Source organism: Propithecus coquereli, unplaced genomic scaffold (genome assembly GCF_000956105.1).
Source record: "Propithecus coquereli isolate 6110/MARCELLA unplaced genomic scaffold, Pcoq_1.0 Scaffold75, whole genome shotgun sequence".
Taxonomy (NCBI): domain Eukaryota; kingdom Metazoa; phylum Chordata; class Mammalia; order Primates; family Indriidae; genus Propithecus; species Propithecus coquereli.
The window spans coordinates 1178669-1205453 of record NW_012153618.1 but is presented as its reverse complement, the minus strand read 5'-3'; the positions used below and the strand labels follow the sequence as shown (position 1 = coordinate 1205453).

General features: G+C 43.3%; 1 protein-coding gene across 1 annotated transcript; it reads left to right on the top strand.

The window, feature by feature from the left end:
• The first annotated feature begins 6 nt into the window (after positions 1 to 6).
• On the top strand, positions 7 to 26385 carry NUB1 (negative regulator of ubiquitin-like proteins 1). Its single transcript, XM_012662148.1, has 15 exons — positions 7 to 96; positions 2403 to 2519; positions 4182 to 4349; positions 5721 to 5779; positions 6785 to 6855; positions 9842 to 10024; positions 10171 to 10262; positions 11530 to 11636; positions 16767 to 16953; positions 17588 to 17695; positions 18698 to 18850; positions 23205 to 23351; positions 25008 to 25103; positions 25734 to 25911; positions 26145 to 26385. Exons 2-15 carry the CDS (start codon positions 2403 to 2405, stop codon positions 26321 to 26323), a joined length of 1845 nt encoding a protein of 614 aa, XP_012517602.1. The 5' UTR covers positions 7 to 96; the 3' UTR covers positions 26324 to 26385.
• Positions 26386 to 26785: the final 400 nt, after the last annotated feature.

Genomic DNA, 26785 nt, shown 5'->3' with positions numbered 1-26785 from the left:
ATCCCGGACTCTGGGCTAAGGGGCGCCGCTGAGCGCCTGGGTTCCCGGAGTGACAGGACACCTCTCCCGGCCCGGCGGGGCGTGGCAGCGGCGGGGGTGAGCGGCCCTGCGTGGAGTCGGGCCGGGGCTGGGGCCGGGGGCGGCGGGCAGGGCTTCGGGACGCTCTGGCGGTCCGAGGCCCTTAGGTTTGCGCTGGGTTGGACGGGGATGGTGGAGTCTGTAATAAAAAGATTGAGTGTTACTGTGTTTGGGGGAGACAGAGGGATAAACATGTATATAAAAATTAATCAAATTAGCCAAACAAAATGCTTGAATCTTAACAGTCCAAGTATACCATTTGGGATTTATTTGAAATCAAAGCTAGATTTTCTTTTTGCTATTTATTGAAACATTTGATTTTCTCGAACCTTGACCTGATTCTGTATTTCTCACCGCTTTCTCTTTTATTTTTTAATACAAGAATCTTTTCCTCTGTATCTTCCTAAAAGAAAACGTAATGTATTTTGAATGTATGTATGTATGCATGTATGTGTAGTTGAAAAGCTCTGGCTCAAGGTAGTATCGTTTGACTCATTACAAAAGTGAAAGTGAAAATGTTAAAGGATTGATTTATAACGTTTCACTTCCAGTTCGGAGCAGTAATATTAAGTAATTTAGTCTTTTCTTGGTTGTAATGTGGAACATTGGTTGTATGGCATGCATGAAACTTTGTTTTCCAGTTAAAATCGAAAACTGATTTATTAATCTTTTTTCCTTTTGACTTGATTTAGAATGTGTCATCACTATTCTGTTGTCTGTAACTGAAGTTTTGTAAGTTTCAAGAGCGTGGTTTAATTTTTTTTAAACATTAAATGTTATATAGTGTAGACCCTGGAGCTGTTCATTTGCTCCCTGGAGTGTCCGACACAGACTAGATTTGTGCCACTCTTTGGTCCTTTTGTCAAGTAGTGGCTTGGATGGGGTCAGCCTTTCGAATTGCTTGGTTCCAGTAAGCTGCCCATGAAATTATTCCCACCCAGTGGGGCTGCTGTGATATTTTATTCTGAGGCTTTATGAGTGGTATGTAAAATGGTCTTTTTATTTGTGTTTGAAGAGCTAATACTCATGTACTAGCTCTGATGAGTACTAACGAGTACAAAGTACTAATGAGCTTTGCTGTGATAAGCAGTTTGTTAGTGCTTGAAAATCTAGGACTCTCTCATGGGTTACCCAAGATGCACACAGCAGCCTCCTTGATTATTCCTTCATCCCGTTTTTCCTCCCTATCCTAATTACCCTATTTCTGGACCCCAAACTGACATAAAATAGATTTGAACTTTCTTTTAAAAAAAATACTTGTTTATGGAATACAATTAAGCCACCAAATTGGATTTAAAAATCAGGTGAATTGGGTTTGGGAGGATGTGGAATACCAGACCTCAACAGAAAAAAGAAAGTTATTTATCCAGGTTGTATTAACTTCTATATACATATTATTTTTTTCCACTTTCTAGGACTTGCTTTCATCATTCAGGAGCTAGTAACTTTTTACTTTTCTTACTACTCATCCAATTTGGCAGACCATAAAGCGCGGCACTACACCTGCCAGGTGCTTTGCATCTCTTAGCAGCCTCGCACACACCTTTGAATTGTTATGTTGGTGAGGGATGACTAGGCAACTCCATCGTGGCACGTGCTGCTCTGGGAGAGAGAGAAATTACATACATAGGACAGACTGATAGTCAGGGATTCCATGACAAAGTGCAGAGGCCAGTGTTGTAGGCAGAAGTCTTAGTGCTAGTTATGATGCTGCCTAATTTTATGACCTTGGCCAAGTCATTTTACCAACGTGGGGCCTGGGTTTTCTCAGCTGTATAAAATGATGATCCAAATAGTGTTAGTTTCAAACAGTATACATAGATGTGCTGTTATCATAAGATGTCATGCAAAACTTTTCTAATAGTAAAGCTTCTTTTAATTAAAAAATTCAGATACAGAGAATATTTATTATTGATAGTTTACAGTTCATGCTGGCTTTTCTTTATGTTTAACTACCAGGGTGGTTAGTCTTTTGTTTTGTGTTAAGCTGGCCAAAATATGAGAGAATTTAGAAGCTCTATATCGAGTTTCTTAAAGAAGTTCACCGCTTTGGGGATCCCTCTTTTATTTTCTGTTTTCTCTTAGATCAGAGAATAATAGCTTAATAAATAAAAAACAATGAAATTTCTTACTACATATTAGCAACTTTGAAATATATGTTTTATATTACATAGAATATGTATAATAGATTATATGTTTAAACTGGAGAGGAAGGGTGGAGGGGAGCTCTGCTTACTTTACAAAATGCCTCAACATATGAATAAGTTATAAAACATTTTCAAATATGCTGTGGATTTTATCATTGTACTGTTTTGCTTTCAAAGATGGCACAAAAGAAATATCTTCAAGCAAAATTGACCCAGTTTTTAAGGGAAGACAGGATTCAACTTTGGAAACCTCCATATACAGATGAAAATAAAGAAGTTGGCTTAGCATTAAAGGTATTTTTCTTTTAAGACATAAATAGTTAATATTATTTGGTAAATAAGATTCTGAAGTCACCAGAAATTGCCAGGCATGACCATATAAACTTTTGGCATAACTAAAAGCATTAGTGATAAACAGGTACCCACTTTTTGCTAGGAGTTGACAAGCTTACTTTTGTTTACTAATACTTTATTTGTATGAGAATGTTACCTAATTTTTCAGGCACACGTAATTTTTTTTTTTGAGACAGTGTCTCCTCTGTCACCTGGGCTAGAGTGCAGTGGCATCATCATAGCTCACTGCAACCTACAAGACCCCATCTCTAAAAAAAAATTTTTTTTTAAAAATTAGCTGGGTGTGGTGTCCTGTGCCTGTAGTCTCAGCTACTGAGGAGGCTGAGACAGGAGCATCACTTAAGCCCAGGAGTTCGAGGCCACAGTGAGCTACAGCCATGCCACTACACTCTAGCCTGGGTGACAGAGTGAAACCCTGTCTCTTAAAAAAAAACAGTATTGCCAGGCCTGGTGGCACATGCCTATAGTCCTAGCTAATCAGGAGGCTAATGTAGGAGGATCACTTGCGCCAGGGAATTTGAGGCTATAGTGCTCTATGATTTCACCTCAAATAGCCATTGCACTCTAGCCTGGGCAACATAGTGAAACCCCATCTTTAAACAAAAAGTATTGTAAATAGATTTATATTATTTTAAAAATAAAATACTCTGATTTCTGTTTTATAACTTTATATATGTTATATATCATGATAGCTTCTCTATCATCATTTTTAAGTGCTACATAGTATTACATTATGAATTTAATGACTCCTTCAACTTTAGGGTTTTGGGAGGTGGTTACTGTTGTATGAGATGTTTAATGGGATGTTAAGCCCCAAATGCAAATATGGGTTGAGTATCCCTTATCTGAAATGCTTAGGCCCAGAGTGTTTTGGATTTTAGATTTTTTTCAGATTTTTGAATATTTACATTGTATATACTGGTTGAGCATCCCTGATACAAAAATCTAAAATTCACAATACTCCAATGAACATTTCCTTTGAGCATCATGTGGGCACTCAAGAAATTTTGGATTTTAGAGAATTGGGATTTTTGGATTAGGGATACTCAACCTGTATTCTTTTTGGGAGAAAACAATTACTTCACTCCAAGTAATAACTGGTTCACATCCTTTTTTTTTGAGGTCCCTTAAATCTTCTAAGTTTTCTTTCCCAGTTCTAAAGCTGTTCCTGGCAAATAGTTTTACAGCCAATACCCATGATTCAGAATTTTCCATTAACCAAGTTGTTTAAGTCTAACCTGACATGTTCTTACAAGTTTGAAAAATGAGAATGTTTTCTGGTTTTTTTTCTCTTTTTCCCCTTCAGTGGAGTTGAACATTTCACTATTCCTTAAAATAATTTTTTAATGTATTGCAGTCACATAAGTCATAGCCTATTCTCCTTTTCCCCTTAAAAGAGTTGCAATTATTTTCACTTTTTCCATTGAGCCTGTTTCACTGTTTGGCCAGAGTGTGGCTTGCAATGTGATAGGGGTAACCTCCACTCGTCAGAGTTGACTGCCTTAGGTCCTTCATGCCCTTTTTTGTATTTTGTCGTTTTTTTTTTTTTTTTTTGAGTTGGTACTATATTTATCTGCATTTTTCTGATTTTTTTCCTCATAGGACCTTGCTAAGAAGTACTCCGTCAAGCTAGAATGCTGTGAAAATGAAGTAGAAAAGATAATAGAAGAAATACGTTGCAAAGCAGTTGAGCGTGGAACAGGAAATGAAAATTACAAAAAAACAGGAATTGCTACAATTGAGGTGTTTTTACCACCAAGACTAAAAAAAGTGAGTAATTTCCCCAAATTTGCATAGGTATTAATGCCTAGTTAGTGATGTGATCAAATAAATTGTTGTTTTATGTAAAGCTACAATCCAAAGTTAAAATTTGTTTAAGTTACTTTGCATGTTGAACATTTATCAATTTGAAAGTTAGTGTTACGAAAAAAAAAAGAGAAAGGCCAGCTGTAGTGGTGAGAGCCCGTAGTCCCAGCAACTCGGTGGGAGGATTGCTTGAGCCTAGCCAGGAGTTCAAGGCTGTAGTGTGTGATGATTGTGCCCGTGAATAGCCACTGCAGTCCACCCTAGGCAACACAGGGAGACCCCATCTCAAAAAAAAGTTAATGTTAGGGATTCTTAAACTGGAACATTCCCAAGACAGGCTTGTTCCTCTTGGACCTCCAAAACTTCACAGAGCTGGTGTTACATTCTTACCCTATTTTGAGTTTGAATGTTTAGAAATAATGGGAAATAAAAAAGGACTTCAGGTTTTCTAGAACTCTGTGCAGTGGAAAATATCACAAAGGAATTCCTCCCTTTCCCATTCTGGTGGAGGTCAGAGGGCAGTGTGCTGAGTGCTCAAGCAGGCTGAAATGACAGGGTGGGACCACCTCATCTCATTTCTTGGGCCTCAGTAGTTCACATCCAGAAATGGTACTGTGGCAGGGCCCCCAACAGTGGCCAGCCTCCCAGGGCTGATCACCGGTAATCATTCTCAGAAAAAATGAGTGTGTATGTAAAAACTTGTACATGAATGTTCGTAGTAGTACTGTTCACTATAGTCAAAAGGTAGAAATAACCTAAATATCCGATAATGGATGAATGGACAAATAAATGTATACCTGTACAACGGAAAACTATTCAGCAATACAAAAGAATGAAATACTGATATATCTGTAGCATGGATGAACCTCAAACATTTTGCTTCGTGAAAGAAGCCAAACACAAAAGGCCATATACTGTATGATCCCATTAATATGAAATGTCCAGAATAGGCACATCTGTAGACGCCAAAAGTTGATTAGTGGTTGCCAGGGGCTGGGAGGAAAAGGGGAGCGAATAGGGGGTGCAGGGTATGGTGTCTCTTTGACTGATGATGGAAACGTTCTGAAGTTTGATTATGAAGATGGCCAGCTGTGTGACAAACCCCTCTGAGTAGCCCTCCCTGGTGGTGCTGCTGCCCCCGAGGACGTTCAGATCCCAGGGTCGGCCTGTGCCATGTCCCACAGGCTTCTTCTCGAGGCGGGCAGCACGGTAGTCCTTAGCCGTGACCTAAGTTTACATCCTCTGATACCAGCTTCTGTGATTTCATAGATAGGATAATAGCTCCAAAAAGTGTTAAATACAAGTATATTTATTTTATTTGTCTTATTTTCGTAGGATAGGAAAAACTTGTTGGAGACGCGATTGCACATTACTGGCAGAGAACTGAGGTCTAGGTAGGTATCTGTGTGCCGTGTCCCAGGTGCTCCGGCCCCCTTTACATTGTCCCATTTGATCCTTGTGACCATGCTGTAAGATAGGGCAGGTGTTATCTTCATTTTATAGAAGAGAAAATTGAGACTTTGAGGTTGAAGGACTTACTTGGGCTCACACTGGTAGGCAAGTGGCAAAGTGAAAACTCAAGACTGGAACTCTCTTCTTTATTTCTTGATGTAACTTTGGATCAGGTGGGAACTCCGTGCCCACCACGTAGTAGTTACTCAGTGCACATTTGAATGAACGAATGAATGAGTGAGTGATGTAAATAAGAGAGCCTGGTATTGGCCAGATCATTAGTTTTGAATTGTGTTCCCTAGTGCGCTAATAGCTGGCTGTGACCTTCAGCAAAGTGTTTTAGCCCATTTCAGTCTGTTGGCTCATCTTTAAAAAAAAAAAAAAAAAACCTTCCTGTCACATACTAGTGACATTCTAACTTTGAGATATAGTCTGCTATTTCATCTACTTATATATTTTTAAATGGTACATGTCTTGAGCACCTCTGGGGCTAGCCAGTCACGGGGTCTGATTTCTGTCACGTTCTTCTTTGGTTTACATCAGGGCTATTAGGGACGGATTCAGGAAGCATCATTCATTCAGCACACAGGAGGAGAAGATCCTATGGCATCCCGCTGGCGTGGGCTCCTCCAAGGAGACCACAGAGGTATAGGGCGTGGGTTTTCTCCTGATGTGCAGCAAGGCCCTCCTAGTCAAATGAATCTACAGCACTGTGGTCTCTACCTCCTGAGGAAACAAGGAGTAAAACAACTTTTAAATTTAAAAGAGAACCTTTTCTCCTATACAGTTTCAGATAGCATCTCATAAGCTGGCTTTATTGTCAAGTGATGTTTGTGAGTGAGCAGATTGAAATCCTGGGTGATTCTGAGTATAATGTTTAAAATCTTTTTAATGATAATAAATAACAAATGTGTTTTCCTGTAGTTTTCACTGGTTTTATTTTACAGAATAGCTGAAACCTTTGGATTTCAGGAAAATTATATCAAAATTGTCATAAATAAGAAACAGCTTCAACTGGGTATGTATGGCAAAGTATGCAGGATTTTTCAATCAAGCTAATATAGTAACGATGACTTTCCATTTCTTTCTCATTCTTCCTCTATTCAAAAATTTGTAGCTTTATTACATTTGTAATCCAAAACTGATTTAGAAGTTTACTAAAATAAAAACGTAAATCAGAAAACAACTTTTCCAATAAATATTCATTGTTGCTCTGTGCTATGGGAGGAAAGACACTCGTTACAGGTCAGATAAAATGTTACAGAATGGAAGTTGCATGTGCTCAGCGTAAGATGGGGTTCCAGCAGATTCTCCCCAAAGGAGAAGAGCGTGAGCTGCGTGAGGACGGCAGCGAGGCTGTGCTGGGTGTGTTCCAAACAGAGAGCATCATGTCGGAGCAACACGACATGAATTTGAGGGACTGAAACAGGTCCTCTGTGGCTGAGTGTGGAAAGAGAGGGGAGCGCTTTTTAAGGGTGGAGGGCGTGGCCGATCCCACACTGTGAAGATTACAGCACAGGGTCTCAACCAGGGGCCATTTTGCCACCTTGGGGACGTTTGGCATTGTCTGGAGACATTTTTGCTATCATAACTTGGTGGTGGGAGGAGTTTGTGCTACTGTTACTTAGTGAGCGGAGGCCAGGGATGCTGCCAAATGTACCCTGCACAGAGCAGCTCCACAGCAGAGACCACCCAGCCCAGGACGGCAATGGTGCGGCTGTCGGGAAACCCTGGACTAGATGAACCTTATTCAGTGAGAATTTCTCCTTAGAAAAGTAGGAAGGCATTTGTGCTGGGGAGTGATACACGATTCTATGTGTGTTTTATTTATTTATTTATTTATTTTTGAGACATAGTCTTGCTCTGTTGCCCTGGCTAGAGTGAGTGCCGTGGCGTTAGCCTAGCTCACAGCAACCTCAAATTCCTGGGCTTAAGCGATCCTCCTGCCTCAGCCTCCTGAGTAGCTGGGACTACAGGCATGCGCCACCATGCCTGGCTAATTTTTTTATATATTTTTAGTTGTCCAGATCATTTCTTTCTATTTTTTTTAGTAGAGACAGGGTCTCGCTCTTGCTCACGTTGGTCTTGAACTGCTGAGCTCAAACAATCCGCCCGCCTCGGCCTCCCAGAGTGCTAGGATTACAGGCGTGAGCCACCGTGCCCGGCCTCTATGTGTGTTTTAAAGATCACTTTGGCTGCAGTAGGAAATGGAGTTGAAGGAGGTATGAATGGGCTTGGGGAGACTAGTAGTTATTGCAGCGATTCAGGCAAACACCATACTCTGACTGGTTTTCAGTGGGTTCCTGTGGCCTTGAGAACCAAGTGCACATTTCTTAGCTTGATGTAATGTAGCCCTTCACAGCCTACCCTAGGCTTCCTTTCCAGGGCCGTCTCCAGCCATTTCCTGTTGTCTATTTTAGGTGTCACAGGTATCTTTTCACTGTCATTGCATCTCTCTGTTAACTCTGGTTGTAATAGTCTTCATCGGACAGAAATCAGGATTTTTTGTTTTGTTTTTTTGAGACAGTGTTGCTCTGTCACCCCAGGTAGAGTGCAGTGGCATCATCATAGCTCACAGCAACCTCAGACTCCTAGGCTCAAGTGATCCTCCTGCCTCAGCCTCCTGAGTAGCTGGGACTATAGGCACCTGGCTAATTTTTTTTATTTTTAATAGAGATGGGGTCTCACTCTTGCTCAGGCTGGTCTTGAATGCCTGAGCTCAAGCGATCCTCCCACCTCGGCCTCCCAGAGTGCTAGGATTACAGGCCTGAGGCACTGCACCCAGCCCAAATCCTGGATTTTGATGTTATAAAGTCTGTCACATAATGGTTTGTGTTTTGTTGAAGAAATTCTTTCCCTAACTCCAGAGCCACAGGAATATTCTACATTTTCTTATATATTAGCTTAATCTGTAAGAGGTCTTTAATCTGTTCAGAGTCCGCCTTTATTTATAAAGGCTAAGGGTCCAGCTCTATTTTTCCTCCACTGTCAGCTACGAAACAGCCTGTCCTGTCCTTGATCATTGGCGATGCCCCTTCGTTAGGGCTCTGTTTCTGCACTTTCTGTTCTTTCTAGCCACCTGTAGTGCTTTTATTACTGTGGCTTTGTTGTCCTCTTAAAATCTAGTAAGGCAAGTCCCCTTCTTGCGTCTTTTTTATCAAAATGGCATAACCATTGGTGGATCTTTATTTTGTATATACATGTTAGAGTGGTTGTCAGGTTTCTCAGAAGAAAAAAGAACCCAGCTAGAGTTTTCCAGAAATGTGTTTAAATTTGTGTTTATAGTTAATGTTATTTTGTTATTTTAAAGTCTGTTTGTATCTGTGTTTGCCCTTTTAAAATTTTGTCTCTTTGACATAACTTTCGTTAGGTTTATGTATTTGGTTAGTCTTTTCATAGAGCCAGCTTTTGATATTACAGTTCTCTTTCGTTCTGTTTCATTGATTTCTGCCCTTATCTTTATTGCCATTTTATGTATGAGGAAACAGAGTCCTAGAAGAGATAAGTAATTTAGCCAGGGCCACAGAGTTAAAAAGGGACGGAGCCCAGGGTCTCTGCTTTTAACCGTGACAACAGATACCTCTCACAGTGTACTCCTGTGCTGTGGCTTTTGTCTCTTGTGTGTGTTGAGTTTATTATTTCTCCATCAAGAAGGTAGGAAGATTCGTGTGTTATATGTTCTCATTTTCATTTTATATTGTCTAGCACAGTGTTCTCCCTGTCGTAGATTATTAAGTATTTGTTGCTTCCATTTGGTCTCATGGTAAGAACTAAGAAAACTGGAAAAGATGAATTTAGCTGGTTCTGTTGTCACTGGGTGATTTTAACCGCTGCTCAATAGTAACTAGTTACACAACCGAATTTAAGCATATTCTTACCAATTAGGTGGTATAGTGGTTTACAAACGTCAATGCAAGTTTAAGAATTCCATTTAACACAGTGTATGGACTATTACCTGGTCAATTTCATGGCTCTTTTTGTAAATGCAATTCTGGCTTTCACAGGGAAAACCCTTGAAGAACAAGGGGTTACTCACAACGTAAAAGCGATGGTGCTTGAACTAAAACAGTCTGAGGAGGATGTGAGGAAAAACTTCCAGGTAGAGGAAGAGGAACAAAATGAGGTGGAACTGAAAGAAAAACGAATTCAAAGGACTAAGAGAGGACTAGAGATACTTGCAGAGAGAGGTACGCAGAGCTTTGGGCTTGTCACCTCACTCAGATGCCTAGAGGTGGGGGGATCACATCTCTCACTGAGTTTTTCCCTCAACAGTCTAACATTTTTAATGTTGTCACTGTCGCTGCTTCGTAATGTTGGGTTGGTTTTGTTTCAGCTGAGATGGTGGTGGATCCAGAAACTACACCGTACTTAGACATAGCTAACCAGACAGGCAGATCAATCAGAATTCCCCCATCAGAAAGAAAAGTAAGTACTATGAGAAAAGTGTGGCTCGTCTTCAATCTGCTGTCATGACAGAAGGTGGTATTCTAGTTATTGTATCTTGGAATGTTGTAAAGGATTAGAAACAGTTGTCGGTCTCCAGCCTTGTGAAAAGAAACTGTAACCATGTGATGAGTCTCTCCCTGTAATATTCAGTGCATTAGTACAAAATGTCTTGACCTTGCTGTCCTGGAGCAGTGTCCTTCAACGTACCCAAGTGATGTGATCCACTGCTTTCAGTATAAGTGGCTTCCTGTGGCAGTGGTTTTGGTTTGGTTTATTTTATTAGTGGACCATGTCCCCTAAGGGCTGCATCAGAATAGTGGCAGGGGGAACTGTGTATGTAGTGTGGGGAAAATCTGCACGGGATTCTGGCATCCCTCCTGTCTCCTCCTACCCTTTTCCCCTGTTCTGTAATTTGGAAGAGGTGGGAGGGAACTTTGTCTTTGAATATATCCAAGAGGGGGTCGTTACAGCAGCATTCTACAGCTTGGACCCTGTGTGAGGGTCCAGTAGCTTGTTGTAATGAAGAGTTCCAATGCTGATTTTAATTTTTATGTCTTTAAAGGACAGAAAAATTGGTTTCACTATATGAATTATTCTGTTTAAGGATTGAGGTTTAAGGTTTAATAAGAGAACTTTGTGGATTGATGTGTGTTTGTTTTTTAAAATGTCGGTGAGCATTTGCCCAGTGTTCTCTTACATTAAATGATGACATCCAGATCTTTGTGGAAAACCTCTGTAAGATGGAATTACATAAAAATTCAAATCTAAATTAAAAAAAAAAAATAAATGAGCTTCAAAAAATTTTGTATCACCTTTTAAAACTCATTTTGGAAATACTATAGTTTACAAATACTTTGGAAAAAATTTGATGATTAAGAATAGAAAGTGAAATGAATGCTCTTTTTAAAAAAAGGATACAAGCATTACTGGCTGTTTTCGTATGTGTTTAGTCTTACTGAATACTAGAAATAGGTCTGGATTAGAGAATACTAAAATAAACTGATGAAAACAAAAGGCCAGTTGCTGATTATGACCATATCAGCCACATTAAATCGAGTGCTTGGTTTCAGCATTTAAATGAATTAAAACTTTAATTATGTTTTTCTTAATTTTGTCTTTTAGATTGAGTTGTGATCTTGTTTTTGTTTATTTTGTTTGATTTTTTTAAAGAATTAGCATGTTTTTAATATATTTTGTTTTATTATATTTTAAATTGATATTTTTTTGAATTCATGTTTTTTCCTAGGCCCTTATGTTAGCTATGGGATATCATGAGAAGGGCAGAGCTTTCCTGAAAAGAAAAGAATATGGAATAGCCTTGCCATGTCTGTTGGATGCCGACAAATATTTCTGGTAGGCACTTTTGTACTTGGTGAATACCAGTTTTAAGGAAGATGGGCCCAGATTATACACAACCTCCATCCCCTGTGTACTTCAGGCTAATTTAGATTTTCACCCAAGACCCTTTTGTTTCTAATTGACCTCTTTTTCCCTAAAGAATTTTATAAACATACATACTTTTTTTGTTTCACAACAAGCGTGTAGAATACTGTCTGTCTCTCTTTTTGTGTGTGATGTGTTGCCAGTCGGAACTGTTCATTATGAAGTTCTCTGTCAGCTCTTCACCTGATGGCTTTGGTGTAGGCGTTGGTGGTCATTCCCCAAATCCATTGCTTCATTAGGGGCTGTAAACTGGTGATACCCTGTTAGTCCTTTTGCATTCATTGCTAAAATTCATCTGAAAAGCAATATTTTCCTCATCAGCTATTTGGTTATGCTGGGGTACAATTTGTACAGGAAAGACAGAATAAAATATTTGGTTTCTTTTTCCTTATTTTCTTGTTTTCAGAATAAATGAGTTGCATCACTGGCATCCTCTAAAGGTGACCAAAGATGTCTTCATTTTCTTTTCTTTTAAGGATCAGTATATTAACTCTTGGATTTTAGTACGTCGGATGTGTTTCAAACTTCAGTGCTTAAGTTGGCCATCTTTGGCTGGCAGGTGGCCCCGCATCCTCTGATCTGATCCTGGTAGTCTTTGTCATCTCTGACCTCTGAAGCCCAGAGATACTCCGGGCTCATCTTGGACATTTCATGCCTCAGACTAGGAATCGGCAATTTCTCAAGGATTTCTGGTTCCTCTTAGTGGGAAATGGTACTTAGAAACTACAATCCAGGCATACTAAACATTTGAAAAGTACACTTGATTTTTGAAAATGATCTAAAGTTAACTTCAATGTTAATTTCTTTTCTATTTTGGTGAATTCCCAAGATAATACTGTACACTTCAAGATGAATACAGATGTTTATAATTTGCCAGTGGCATTGGTCAGCACTTTTGGGTTCTAAGTGAACAAATCCCAACTTAAACTAACTGAAACAAGGGATTTACTGTCTCACATATTTGGGAGGGGAGGAGCCATGCTGGGAATAGCAAGAATGAGGACTGGATGTCTCTGGGGCCTCTGTCTCTGTTTCTTTCTGGGTATCAGTTTCCTTCTCTGCAACAGACAGTGTAGACTGTAAGTTGGGGCCTTAAAATTCAGGTAAATTTTTCATTCCCCTTCATAATTGTTTCTGATTTTTTATTATGGAAAATTTCAAATATATACCTAAAAATACAGGCTAGTATAATGAGCACGCATATAATCTGGCTTCAGCAGTTATCAAGACATAGTTGATTTTGATTCATCTGTGTGAGCCTTTCTCAATCTTTTTACCCTGGACAAATCCTTGAAATAATTTTCAGGTCTCAGGGAACCCCTGAATAAAATATATTGTCAGTTCGTGGTACATTAACGTGTTCTGTAAGTAGTATATATAATAATCGAATAATAATTGTCAATGCCTTTCTAAATAGAGAATGATTTTTTTCTGAGGATCTGTTTGTTCTGGCCACCGTGCATGCATACTTTTTGTGCGATTCCCCCTTTCAGTAAAGGAGATCAGCTGTACAAGTCAGTGATGTAGGCAGAGGAAACATCAGTTGTTCCATTTTTTTTTTTCTCCCATTTGATTTTTTTTTCCTACCTTCTTCAAGTGAGCTAGGAGTTCTGTTACAACTGTCTCATATACATCTTGGAGTATGGTGTGTAGTATAACCAAGAATAATTTTTTTCCCTATTTAAAACTAAAAATGTGAGTTCTGCTTTCAGCCAAGATGGAGTAATAGGGACTGGATTTGCCCTCTCACCTGAAGGAACTAAAAAACTGGGCAGAGTATGTGAAACAGTGGCTTCCTAACGGTGCAGGACAGTGACCCTGAGGGGGGAACAGACGAGGGGAGCTCACTGCCCGGAGAAGTTTCAGGCCGCAGAGCAGCGAGGGCTGAGGAGGTGGAGCTGGGAGTCTGGAGGCCGAGGAGGTGAGAGGAGAGAGCCGCCGCAGGGCGTGTGGCAGAGCTTCCCAGGATCCCTTTGAGTCTTCTGCTGAGTGATGATCAACACGAGTGTGAGGAAACTACCCAGGAATGGGCAAAGTACCACCTTAAAAAAGCAGAACAGTCCTCAGAGCTCACAGGGGGCCAGGACTAGTTTCACCAGGCAGAGTGGAGAACTTCGTAATCACAGCGCATCAAATAGAGCACTGGGAAGGGTAGTGCCTCAGTACTGGGGCAAAATTAGCCCTAAAGGCTGCTCTCATCCCACCTAACAAAGCTTAAGGGCTGGCCTTGAACAGTGTCCTTAAGTTACTGTTTTCAAGTAACTTGAGTGCATCCCTAACAAAGCTCAGTAATTTAGCAATACAGAAATATCCAGCGTCCAATTAAAAATTAGGCATGCAAAGAAACAAGAAAATACAACCTGTAACGAAAACGAGCAGAAAAATCAGTCAACAGAAACAGAATCAGAAGTGACACAGAACACAGAATTAGCAGACAAGGACATTAAAATAGCAACTATATTCCCTATGTTTGAGAAGGTAGAGGAAGGATTGAGCATGTCACATAAAGACTTGGGAGATACTCAGAAGACTTAAGAGATGAAAAATACAGTGTCTGAGATGAAAAGTACAGTGGGTGGGATTAACTGCAGAATAAACAGTGCGGAATAGATTAATAAATGTGAAGGTAAATCAGTAGAAACTAACATGAAACAGAAAAAAGACTGGAAAAAAAATGAACAGAGAGAGTATCTGCAAGCAGTGGGACTTCAGGCAGCCTAATATATGCGTAATTGGAGTCCTTGAAAAAGGGAGGCAGGTTGGGACAGAAAAAATATTTGAAGAAATAATGGCCAGAATTCTTCCCAGTTCGATGAAAATTATAATCCCCCAGATAAAAGAATTTTAATGAACCTCAAGTGCAAGAAATACGGGGGAAAATACTACACCAGGGCATACTATAATCCAATTCCTTAAAACCAATAATAAAACCAAAAATTACTTTTTAGCTTACCTTTCTTGAAATCTTTCCTTTTTTCATAAAAATTTTAAACCATAAGGCAAATGTAATAAATTCTATTAAACTGACTTTAGTCCAAATGAGATTTAATTTCACTAAAGCTAGGCTTAGTAGATTTTATTTAGATAAATGCCATGTATTTATTTTAACTATTGTTGTTTTCAACATGAAAATTTATTGACAGTGTTGAATATTAAAGCTACTAAAATCGTAAACCAAAGCAATATTAATAAAAGTATACTCTAAAACACAGTTTTAACCAGGCTTTAAAAAATTTTTTTTCCAAGTGATACGATCAGGTTCAAATATAGGCCTAGCATTATTATATACAGGTGTTGATTTCTTTAAAAGGATGGCACATACCTGTGTAATAGGAGACCTGTGCTTTGGGTTTTGGGGGGATTTTTTTGTGTGTGTATGTGCACAGATACTCAATTCTGGGTCAAACTTAAGCACACATTGATTTTATTTTTAACTGAAATGAGGCTGTTTCTGTTCTTGCTCCTGATGTGTATTAAACATGAAAAAGCCTGTTTGAGCACACATGTAAGAAACTGAAAAGTGGGGCAGACTGTCCCTTGCCTTCCCGTGAGTGGCAGGATAGTCTTCTGTCACAGAAACCAGAATGTGCTAGGGGCAGATCAGGAAGTCTCACCTCGAGTGTGAGACCATAGTCCATAAAGTGCTTCCTCTTCTCTCAAAGTTGTTCTCAGGCTGAGCAGAAGATTTGGAGAAATTGTCCTCACCTAGTCCCACCCCTCTGTGTCTGTGTGCACATGTGTGTGAAATATGGTTTCTGTGTCCTCAAATGTTAACAGAAAAGGAAAATATTAAAAGGAGACAAAAATAAATATTAAAATACTGCTCTAATACATTTTTCTTTTTTCTTTTTCTTTATTCCTCCTCTTGAAACTCTTTATCAGATATCTAATACATTTTTCTTGCCCCTGCCCACTCCCACTGGGCTGTCTGTAGGGCCCCCTCTCCTTGGGAGACCACTGTTTTTAAAGAGTTAAGGATAAAAGTCCTTTTGGTTTTTTTTTTTTTTTTTCCCAAACGTATATTGATAGGCAAGACAGGAAGCTTGAGGGCATGTGGAGTTTGTAGTTTTACACAAGAACAGTCTTATTTTTAGTAAAATACCAGTGAAAACAAACAGATAAAACCTTTAAAGTTAATGTATAATTCATGGATTCAAATGTTTTTTTCTCATTAAAGACTTGAAATTTAGGCTTGCATTATAAATTTTTAACATAATCACAACTTAAAAATCAAAATAAATAATCTTGATGGCTGTCTCTGCCAGCATTTCTCCTGGTCCACACTGACTTCTGTTGGTCTTCCTTTCCCTGCGCCTGCGTGTCGCCTGCACGTGGGCCCTTGGAAATCAGCTAGGCATTTAGACCCTGGCATTTTCTGGGTGGTTTTTCCTCCCAGCTTGCATGTGATTGAACATGAGTGCCTCGTTGGAGCCTTCATCAGTTGGGGCATTTATAGTTAAGTAGTGATTTTTTTTTTTTGGTGTCTTTAAAGCAGTGTTTTCAACCTTGGCTGTACAGTAGAATCACCTAGAGAGACTTCAGAAATATAACATCCAGGCCCCACCCCAGAAATTTCTGTTAAAATTAGTCTAGGTAGGGTCCCAACATCAGTATTTCTCCAAAAGACAGAAAAAAGAAAGAAAAAGAAAATTCCTGTTGTGTAGGTCATTCTAATTTGCAGTCAGAGTTGGAAGTCACTGCTGTAAAGCATGGTCTCCCCGTGTTTGCTGAGGGGTTCTGCCACAGTGGCCCCAGTTCTGCTTCCTGCAGGGCCTCTCTCCCAGTATAGCAAGGGTGTATCTGCCCCTGTCCTGGGGCAGGTAGTGGTAAGCTGCTATTCCTGAGCCCGAATTTCTTTTTTTTTTTCTCCCTATGGGAAGGATTCAGGTTATAAATACAGCTCGCTTCGTAAACATTAGGATCTCTCTTTTAGAGCAGTCAGCCTTTGCAATACACCAAAACTCTGGAAGAGAATTTCAGTAATTCACAAAAAGGTTTCTCATGCTGTCTGTCTGCAATGTCATCTCCCTTCTCTTCCAGTCAGTGCTGCAGAGAGCTGCTGGACACAGTGGATAACTACGCAGTGCTCCAGCTGGACATAGTATGGTGTTACTTCCGCTTGGAACAACTGGAATGCCTAGATGATGCTGAGAGAAAATTAAACTTGGCCCAGAAATGCTTTAAAAATTGTTACGGAGAAAATCATCAGAGACTGGTCCACATAAAAGTATGTTACTGTAATTTGTTTTATGTATTGTTGAGTCCATTGCTAGCATTTGTGTTTATTACTGTTAAAGTATTTAGACTACTGCCAAACGGTGATTTTATTTTGTTAGTAGTATGCAATATGTTCTTTTAAAGCTATACTTTTATAAAGTGTTACACGTTTTATGAATCTGGCTATTTCTTTGGTGGATAAGCGTTCAGTCCAGAGAAACACAGTTTTCTAGTCATAGAACTCCACTGATGATTACCCTGACCAGGAGAGAGCTGGTGATGTGTGTTCAGTAGAGTCTAATTTGCAAGGTGTAAATGCAGAAAATAAACCTTTCAACAGTAACAGTTCTCTTGAATGAGTCACAGCTCTTGTGATTTGAGTAAGGGTTTTTCTGTGCCTGGGAGGGCCACTGCCCTGGATGTCTGGAGGCGGGTGCTCTGGCGCTGGTTTTCTCTTGTGTGGTTCAGGGAATGTCACTGTGCTTGGGGGCTTCACTTTTGCTGTCAGCAGTAGTGAAACTACAGACATTTTACTGCTATCATTTTGCCTCTATGGAGACAAAGGGAATTACAGATATGAACATATTATAGACGTATAATTAGAAATAAGACAGTTTTATCCCTTTTTCCCCCCAAAATTTTAGGGAAATTGTGGGAAAGAGAAGGTACTGTTTTTAAGACTCTACTTGCTTCAAGGTATTCGAAACTATCACAGTGGAAATGGTGAAGAAGCTTGTGAGTATCTCAACAAGGTAAGAAAAGTAAAGTTGTAACTATTTTCACCTCCTTTTTTAAATCCCTAGTATTTTATAAACTCAGTAGTTTGTGAGAAACGTGCAGCTCTCTCCTGTTCTCGCTCCCTCACATATACCGTAAACATATTTGTATTTGTTAGGGTGCAGGCAAGATGCTGTAATAAGGAAAATTTTAAAAGACAGTGGCTTTAATTGGATAGAAGTTTACGTCTCATCGAGCTATCCGGAGGGGAGCAGGCCAGGGCACGCCAGCCTCGACCTGTAGGTCCCAGATTGCTTCTTGTCTGTGCCTCTTCCAGCCAGCAGAGGGGGCAAAAGAGGGCCCAGAAGTTGCACCCAACACTTGAGCTACATATAGTTGGCCTAGACCTAAACATCTGGCTACACCTAGCGGCAAGGGAGGGTGAGAAATGCCATGTGCACTGCTCAGATTCAGGGGCTTTTTTTCCCTCTATTTTGAAATAGAGTCTCGCTCCTTTGCCCAGCCTGGAAAGCAGTGACATGATCAGAGCTCACTGCAGCCTTAAACTCTTGGGTTCAAGGGATCCTCCTGCCTCAGCCTCGCAAGTGGCTAGGACTAACAGGTGCATGCCACCACACCTGGCTAATTTTTAAATTTTTTCTAGAGACAGGGTTTCACAGTGTTGCCCAAGCTGTTCTTGAACTCCTGGCCTCCCAAAGTGCTGGGATTACAGGTGTGAGTCACCGCACCCAGCCCCAAATTGAGGGGGCTTTTATTGAAAAAACAAAGGGGATAACGGATACCACTCACTTCCGCGGCACCCAGCCTGTTCACTCGTGTTATATTATGGATTAGTTATATGAGCAGATGTTTCCATTTGTACTTGGTAATAATAGGTCACATTTAGAGAGTTTATCTAAAATCTGATGCACCTTAATACATGTTGAGTACAATATAATTTCTTTTAGGGTTTAGCCTTGTGTTAAGCATTAATGTTGCTATAGTTACATGATTCTTATATTTCTTCCTGTCTATAGGCACGTCAGCTCTTTAAAGAGCTATATATCGACCCATCAAAAGTTCACAATTTGTTGCAGTTGGGATTTACTGCCCAGGAAGCCCGGCTTGGCCTAAGGGCATGTGATGGGAACGTGGATCACGCGGCTACTCACATCACCAACCGCAGAGAGGTACCCTCTTCATGGGGTCTCAGCAACGCTTGATCGAGGCCTGCGCCTCAGGTTTCAAGGTTGTGGAACTTGAGGCAATAGCAGGCTTGCTCCTGAAATGCCTCAGCTATCTTGGGTATGAAAGAGCAAAAAAAGCTAATCCCGTAAGAGGTATTAATGACAAAGAGCTCTCTGTCACTCCACATTGGGGAGGAAGGAGAAACGTGTCTTTCTTCATTATACCATTTTTCGGACAGTACAGTTTCCTTAGTTTTGTTTCCTGCTCTGGTGGTAGGTTACACAAACAATCTCCTCTCTCTCTCTCCCTCCCTCCCTCCATCTCTCTCTTTAGCGTATTTCTAGAAATCATTTTAAAAGGAGGCTGTTTTACGTTGGGACCATAATTATGGTTTGCATTACATTCTTGCCTAGAAACATGAGTCGGATCATAGAAATGAGTAACATTATATTATGAAAGCACAGGTAAAAATCTAGTCATTTAAAACAAGTACATTAAAGAAAACTTTAGAATTTTGGAGTTGCAAGGAACTTTATCATCATATCCAATATGCTAGTTTTACAGTATAAGAACCGAGGTCCAGAGAAGGTTGATAATGGGATATTAGCAGGAGAACCATTTTTTTCCTCCTCAAAACAAGAAGTTGGTATTATTATAGATAGATTATCTCACAGGTCCTTTCCAGCTATAAACTCCAGCCATAGAAATCTCTAGAATTTTCACATGTATATAGCTCTTGTTTCCGTTTGTGCTAAACACCAGGGTAATCCTGAAGGAAAAGAGCAGCCTAAGAGGGTATGTGGAAAGGGGCAGGAAAGCCCAGTGGTCATCTGCCTGCCTGGTGCAGGGTGAGGGTGGATTCACAGGTTGATTAGCTGGCGCCAGAGAGCTTCAGTTTCTCCTTTCACAGCACCGGCTATGCTAGGTACCTTCCCCGCTGTCTCCCAGTCTGCCCTTGACTGCTCTCTTAATCATGATCCATTGGGTCTTGCTAGAGAAGTCAATGAGTTGGGAAAGACAAAGACTTTGAAAAGCGAAGTTCTGTGTGTTTGCATTTACATATCTAATTCAGCACTAACAGAAAGGCACACATTGCTGATAGTGCATTTATTACTTTACTATTACTTGCTTACCAGCAAGAATTTATTAGCATTTGGAAAGCCAGTGTTTTAAAATGAGATCATTTGAAAAATAATTCTCATCATGGTATAACACACTATAGTTCACGAAACAGTCTCACAATCATGTTCTTTCTGCCTGTGACCACCTGTGAGGCCCTGAGAACAGATGATTCTCATTTTACGAATGAGGAAAACTGTGGCTCAGAGAGTGACTTTTAAAGTATAGTGCAGTCATATCATATGTACGTTTTTGAATTAAGTTATAAGCCCTTGGGGACAATGCAGGTAAAAAACAACAGCGTATGTGGGCAGCTGATCCCGCTCCCTCTCTGCCCAGTGGATGTGTGTGTTAGGATGCTTTTGGTCGAAGGCAACAAAAAAACCCAGTTCAGAGTGGCCTAAACAATAACAAAAGGGCGGAGGGATTTATTAGCCTACTTAATTGTAAGAAGTCCAGAAGTGGGATGGGTCTCAGGGTTAGCTGATGCAATGGCTCACCAGTGTCACTGAGGACCTAGTGTCTGTCTGTTCTCCCTGTGTCATCTCATCACACCAAGAGCCATAGTCTGTCCCAGAATCCTCAGTGAAAGTCCTGAGCTTCTTGCTGATTGGCCACCCTTGAACCAATCACTGAGGCCAGGGAAATGCGAAGACCTGATTTGCTCGGGCCTTGAGCAAGGGATATGGGCTTACCCTCCTTACCCTAACCACTCGGGGCCTGGCAGGGGAGCTGGATCGTCCCACACCTTAGCCATGGGGAGAAAGGTATTGGGAAGACAAACACAATGTCCCACAGAACGTGTGTTCCCGTGGGGGTTTAAGATGAGAGAGGAATCCGCTGCCTTCTTAGTTCCTGAGGCTCTAGGTTTGAGCCTCTTGCTGAGCTGAGAGTAGTGTTAAGTACAGAACTCTCAAAAGTTTTTACTTTCTGTACAACATGGCCCTGACTACAGGCCAGTTTCTCATCTGGCAAAAGAAACTAGATTTAGAAGGAGATAATGGGTAGTGCTGCAGTGTGACAAGGCCCTGGGAGGCAGCCTAGCAGCCTCCCACAAGGTTTCCAGTTTCTCTCAACCACACAGCACCTCTCACCTGAACTCTGACTGTCCTGTATCCTTGATGTATTTCAGTGCAATGCTCATTGTCATTTATTTGGTCTGTCTTATCTTTCTAACTCTTTCTGGTATAAAGAGAAATATCAGAAAATAATTTTCTCATGTATATCTCCATGATTAGAAGAAAACTGACTTAATCATTTGTAATTAAAGGAAGAGTATTCTTTGAGGCTCCAACTTGGTGTCAGATCCGTGTTCGATAATGCCTGTGTCTGCTGGCTGGCAGCGTCCTTCTCTGTGCTTGAATGGTATGCATGCTTCTTAGTTTTTTGAAATCTAAATGGAAGAAGCTGTAATCGAAAGCAGAGGATGGGGCCAGTAGAGGCAGTTTACAGGAGGCGTATGTATGAATAGAGGTGGAAATGTGAGTGCTGTGGAATCACTTTGCTGGCCTCCTGGTTGAGATGGTGTAGCAGGATAAGGTCGGTTTGGAGGCGTTGGTAGGCCCCGGGTTGGAGCCCTGGCTGTCAGAATAAGGACCTGGCCTGGCACCTAGCTGGGAGGGGGGTAGGAAGCCACTGCAGGCTTTTGAGTAGGTGGATGAGATGGTAGAGCCCAGTGCGCTGGGCAGAGGGGTTGGTGCGGGGGAGACTGGCCACGAAGAGCCATTGGGACACAACAGGGTGTGCGGAGACGGGCCTGGTGCAGATGATGGAGAGGCAGAGGGTGCCGTGGTTACTCCGGGGGGTGCACTGTTGGGTGCTCAGCTGTTAGAACCAGGAAATCAGTCTGAGGGTGCCTTTGTCCCCGGAGATGTTTCCAGCAGCCATGCCATTCTCCTGGCCCCACTGTTGGCCCTGTGGGAATTTTTGGTTCCATGGTGATATTTCCTTTTTTTTCCTAAGAGATGAGGCCACTTTCTAGTCACAGGAAAGAGGAAGGCAGAGGGGACAGGTGTTACCTGGGCTGAGCAGGAGGCAGGAGTAGGTCTCCAGAAGGAGAAGCAGCTGCTTTCTCCTGTGCCCACTGCCGCTGACAGTGGGCTAGTCTCCCTTGGACGTGGTAGACGTGGGCACTTAACTTTCTTGAAAGATTTGTCTCTTTGTTGGCAAAATGATGAGGTTGGATTAAATGTGGCTGGTTTTCACACTTGATTTTGTTTGCTTTTTTTTTTTTTTTTTTTTTTTTGAGACAGAATCTCACTCTGTCATCCGGGCTAGAGGGCATTGGTGTCACCATAGCTCACTGCAACCTCAAACTCCTCGGCTCAAACCATCCTCCTGCCTCAGCCTCCTGAGGGGACCATAGGATCCCACCTGGGACCATAGGCGGATGCCACCACACCCAGCTAATTTTTAGTAGAGATGGGGGTCTCACTTTTGCTCTGGCTGGTCTCGAACTCCTGAGCTCAAGCTGTCCTCCCACCTCAGCCTCCCAGAGTGCTAGGATGACAGGCGTGAGCCACCATGCCCAGCCTGGGTTTTTTTTTTTTTTTTTTTTTTTGCGGAAGAAAATCCTTTTTAAATGACATTTTTATGGGCGTTTGTACCAGTTTATAAAACAACTTTAGAACTCTCCTGATTGGGCTGGGTGGGAGAGTGGAAGAGACTAGGACCCTCCTCCACAGCTGTGTCAGGCTCCGCTGAGAAACAGGTCTGAGAACCACAGGCCTAGATGGCCTCTGTCCGCGCATCCTGAAGGTTCTGCCTGGACTGATGAGCCGGAGAAGCCCCAAAGCGCGGCGGGTGGGTCCGCAGCATCAGCATCGCCCGCAGCCCCCACCCGATTCCAAATCCACATTTGAACATGAATTTGGGCGAGTTGAGGCTGAGAAGTCTTCCCACCCGGTGCAGGAAGAGGATCTGTCCTCTGGCCACCGTCTGTGGTGAGAGCAGGGTTTGGCGTGGCCCCTTCTGATGCCAGAGTGGGGCTCGTGAGGTGCCTCCTTCCGGCCCGGGCCGGAGTCTCCACTTCCACTGCCTGCCCTAGGAGCCGTGCCTGTGGCTCTCTGCCCTGGGCTCCCGCCGTTTGGCTGGTGAGGACAGGTAGAGAGCGGACCCCTCTTTGGTTTGGTTTTCTGCTTTACCTGGCAACCCCGAGAATCCTACAGAGCGCAGATTGAGAGGCTTTCTGCAAAATCTCAATCCCCAACTCAGTGGGACTTTGCCCTTTTCCTAAAGGAATTGGCCCAAATCAGGAAAGAGGAAAGAGAGAAGAAAAGACGCCGCCTGGAGAACATCAACTCTCTGAAAGGAATGGGCTACTCCACGCACGCAGCCAAGCAGGCGCTGCATCAGGCCAGCGGGAACCTGGACGAGGCCCTGAAGGTAACAGTTCCCTCAGGGCCTCCGGCCTTGTCCCTGAGCAGTGGGTGGCATCCTGCCCAGCCCAAGTCTAGGCCGGTCCCACTGCCTCCACGTCTCTGCAGTGTCCTTCGGGTTTGTGGAGCCCACTCCTGGGGGCCTTTCTCCTAATCCTTGCTGGATCTGAGGGTCAGCTCTCCCCTGTGCTCCAGCCAGCCAGAGCCAGGACGACAGGGCCCATGCTCAGGGACATGGCACCTATCCATTCTGGTGGCAGAGGCCACAGGCCAGGACTCTCTGTAGGGTCTCCATGTACAATAGAAAAGAATTTAACATAAACTGGCATAATTTCTGTGCTTACAGTTTTAGTATAATTTTTTGGAATTTTTTTTTTTTGAGATAAGAGTCTTGCTTTGTTGTCCCAGGTAGCGTACAGTGGCATCAGCCTAGCTCACTGCAATCTCAAGCTCCTGGGTTTAAGCGATCCTTCTGCCTCAGCCTCCCAAGTATCTGGGACTATAGGCGTGTGCCACCACGCCTGGCTAATATTTCTATTTTTTGCGAGACAGGGTCTCGCTCATGCTTAGGCTGGCCTCGAGTGATCCTCCTGCTTCGGCCTCCCAAAGTGCTAGGATTGCAGGCGTGAGCTACCATGCCCAGCCCAGAATTAAATTTAATTCAAATATCCAGTTTTATGTATTTAGCCCATGGCACAGGTTGGCAAAAGGGCTTTTCAGAGAAATCCTTAGGGGTGACAGAGCAGGTTGGGATCTACCTACCATAGGTACATGGAGGAGGGGCTACAGGTGGCTAGGGCCCAGGCTATGCACCTGCTGGGGTGGGGCTGGCCAGGTGGGCAGGGCCAGGCGAGTGGGTGGCATCTCGTTCACTTGCTGAGGAGGTCGCTGGGTGCCACAGGCTGAGGGAGCGTGCCCTACCTTTGCCTTTTACCCCTGTCCTGTTCCTCGGAAGGCTCCACAGCCTTTATTTATAATTTTAAAATGTTTTTTGGATATCTAGTTTGATTTTTTTGTGTTGAAGAAAGTATAGAAGGGGCAGGAAATTCTGACTGTCTGAAGGGACTGAGGGGACTCAAGAATAGCCTTGAGCCTGTAAGCAGTACATGGAGCCCTTCGGCCAGTGAGGAGTAGCTAGTGTTAGAAGCGAAATTCCCCAGCAGGGCTTCTTAAGGCTAACAGTAAGTACTGCATGATGAAGATGTCACGGGTCAAAAGAATTTCACCAACTGCTTGACACTTTCAGTCCAGAGGGCACCTTCGGGAGAGGCTGGGTAGCCCTGAGCTGCTTAGAGACTGTACAGAGCTGCTCACGGCCTCAGGGCTCCAGCTCCTGGTTCCTTGGAACTCTTCCGCCTGCCCCTGCTGCTCCCCTTCCTGCTTGCTGGGGGGAAGTGGTCTTTTTCCCTGGCTGGCGTTACTCCTCCTTCAAACCTCACCTCCGACCTTCCCTCGCCCTGGAGGCTGCTGGTGAGCACCAGCCTGGGTGGGGGCCGCCTTCTCTGCTTCGTGGCACCCTTGCGTGGTCCCACCCCAGTGTTCCGCACTTGTTTGTCCTGCAAGTAGCAGCGGCCGGGCTGGCCTGCCCAGTGTGCGGGAGGGGAGCAGGCTGTGAGCGCGTGCGGAGCTGTTAGTGGTGAGTAAAGGGTGTTCCTGTGTTTAGATTCTGCTCAGCAATCCTCACATGTGGTGGTTAAATGATTCCGATCCTGAAACCAACAGCCATCAAGAAAGTGCTTCCCAGGAAAACGTTGACCAAGTGAGTGACAGTGCCTTTGTGCCCTCTCTGCTCGTGCAGCCTTGGGTGGGGTTTGTGGTGACCGGGTGACTCCGGCGGCAGGCCCGGGTGAGGCTGTGCTGGCCTGGGCTGCTGGGCCCCAGGTGTGACCTGCCTGCCCAGCACAGAGGGCGGGAAAATGAGAACGCGTTGGGCAGTTCTCCTTCCGGTGTGCCGCTTCCTTTTTCTGTGCACCACTGTCTACGTGAGCCTGCTGTTTACTTCAGCCCCATTCTTTGCCTGTGACCTAAAAAGATGTTGCTGTGTCCTGTGAAACCCATCCAGCTTTTTGTGTCCCAAGTGATGACTGTGTCCCCCTCCCCAGCCACACACGTGCCTATGCCTGGTACATTGTGGCTACTTAACTAGTGGTGCTTGTGGTTAGGCTGGTGGGAGGCTCTGCTCTCAGCCCCTGGGGCCGTTATCTGTCCTGAGATGGCTGCGTACTGACCCCTTCGACTCAAGTCTTCCAGACTTTTTCCAGGGGGCTCCATACTCACGTTGGTGCTGACGCGTGACTTGTATGCGTGTTTTGAGTTCTGCCTGTGGGTGACGGGAGCAGTGGAGGTAGAACCGGAGGTCAGCATCATAGCAACCGGTGTCGCCCCCTAGCTGGTGTACATGGGCTTTGATGCAGTAGTGGCCAAGGCGGCACTGAGAGTGTTCCGAGGCAACGTCCAGCTGGCAGCCCAGACCCTGGCTCACAACGGAGGCAGTCTTCCTCCTGACCTGCAGCTCTCGGCGGAAGATTCCTCCCCAACGCCATCCACCTCCCCTTCGGATTCTGCAGGTAGGTCCGAGGTCTCTGCGTGCCACGCTGAGAGCAGAGTGTTCCGCAGCTTTGGAAGCCGACAGACGGAGCCTGTGCCCTGGGCCAAGGCTGACATGGCAACTTAGAAGGGCGTCTGGGCCAGCTGCCTGGGCAGTGTGGCCAGCAGGAGGCACAGTGGGCTGCCGACTTCGGCCGTGCAATCCCAAGGATTACTCCCCTCACATACTCACTGCTACGCTGTTTTATCGTAGGGACCTCTAGTGCCTCAACAGACGAGGACATGGAGACAGAGGCCGTCAATGAGATCCTGGAAGACATTCCAGAACATGAGGAAGATTATCTGGACTCAACTCTGGAAGATGAAGAAATTATTATTGCAGAGTACCTATCGTATGTAGAAAATATAAAGTCAGCAACAAAGAAAAACTAAATAATGAACAGAAATAAGTACTAAGTTTCCGCTTATAAATGCTATCATTATGAAAAGTCTAATGCAGGTCTTCTTCTTGTTCTTCTTTCTTTTTATCTGATTTTGCTCCAGGAGTGCGTCCTCCTTGGGCATAGAGGGGGAGGAGCTTCCTCTGGCCTGGCTCGGGCTCTTCCCGTCCTGCCTCGGGGCCTGCATCCCTAACCCAGCTCCCCTGCCTGGTTTTTCTCCCAGCAGTGCCAAGGCGGCTTGCTGCTGGCGAGGGGCTGGTCTCTCGGGAAGGCTAATGGGGAGGGGGAGTGTCCAGACCCTCCTCCTCCTCATTTTGCCCAGCTTCCCCACCCTCCAGCCATGCCATCCCTGCTATGCAAGCCCCATGGCTTCCTGTGCTACCCCCACCCCCAAAATCATCCTTTAAATCTTCATTCCAAGTGCTGTGGGCATAAAGATGGGGCTCAGGCCGCG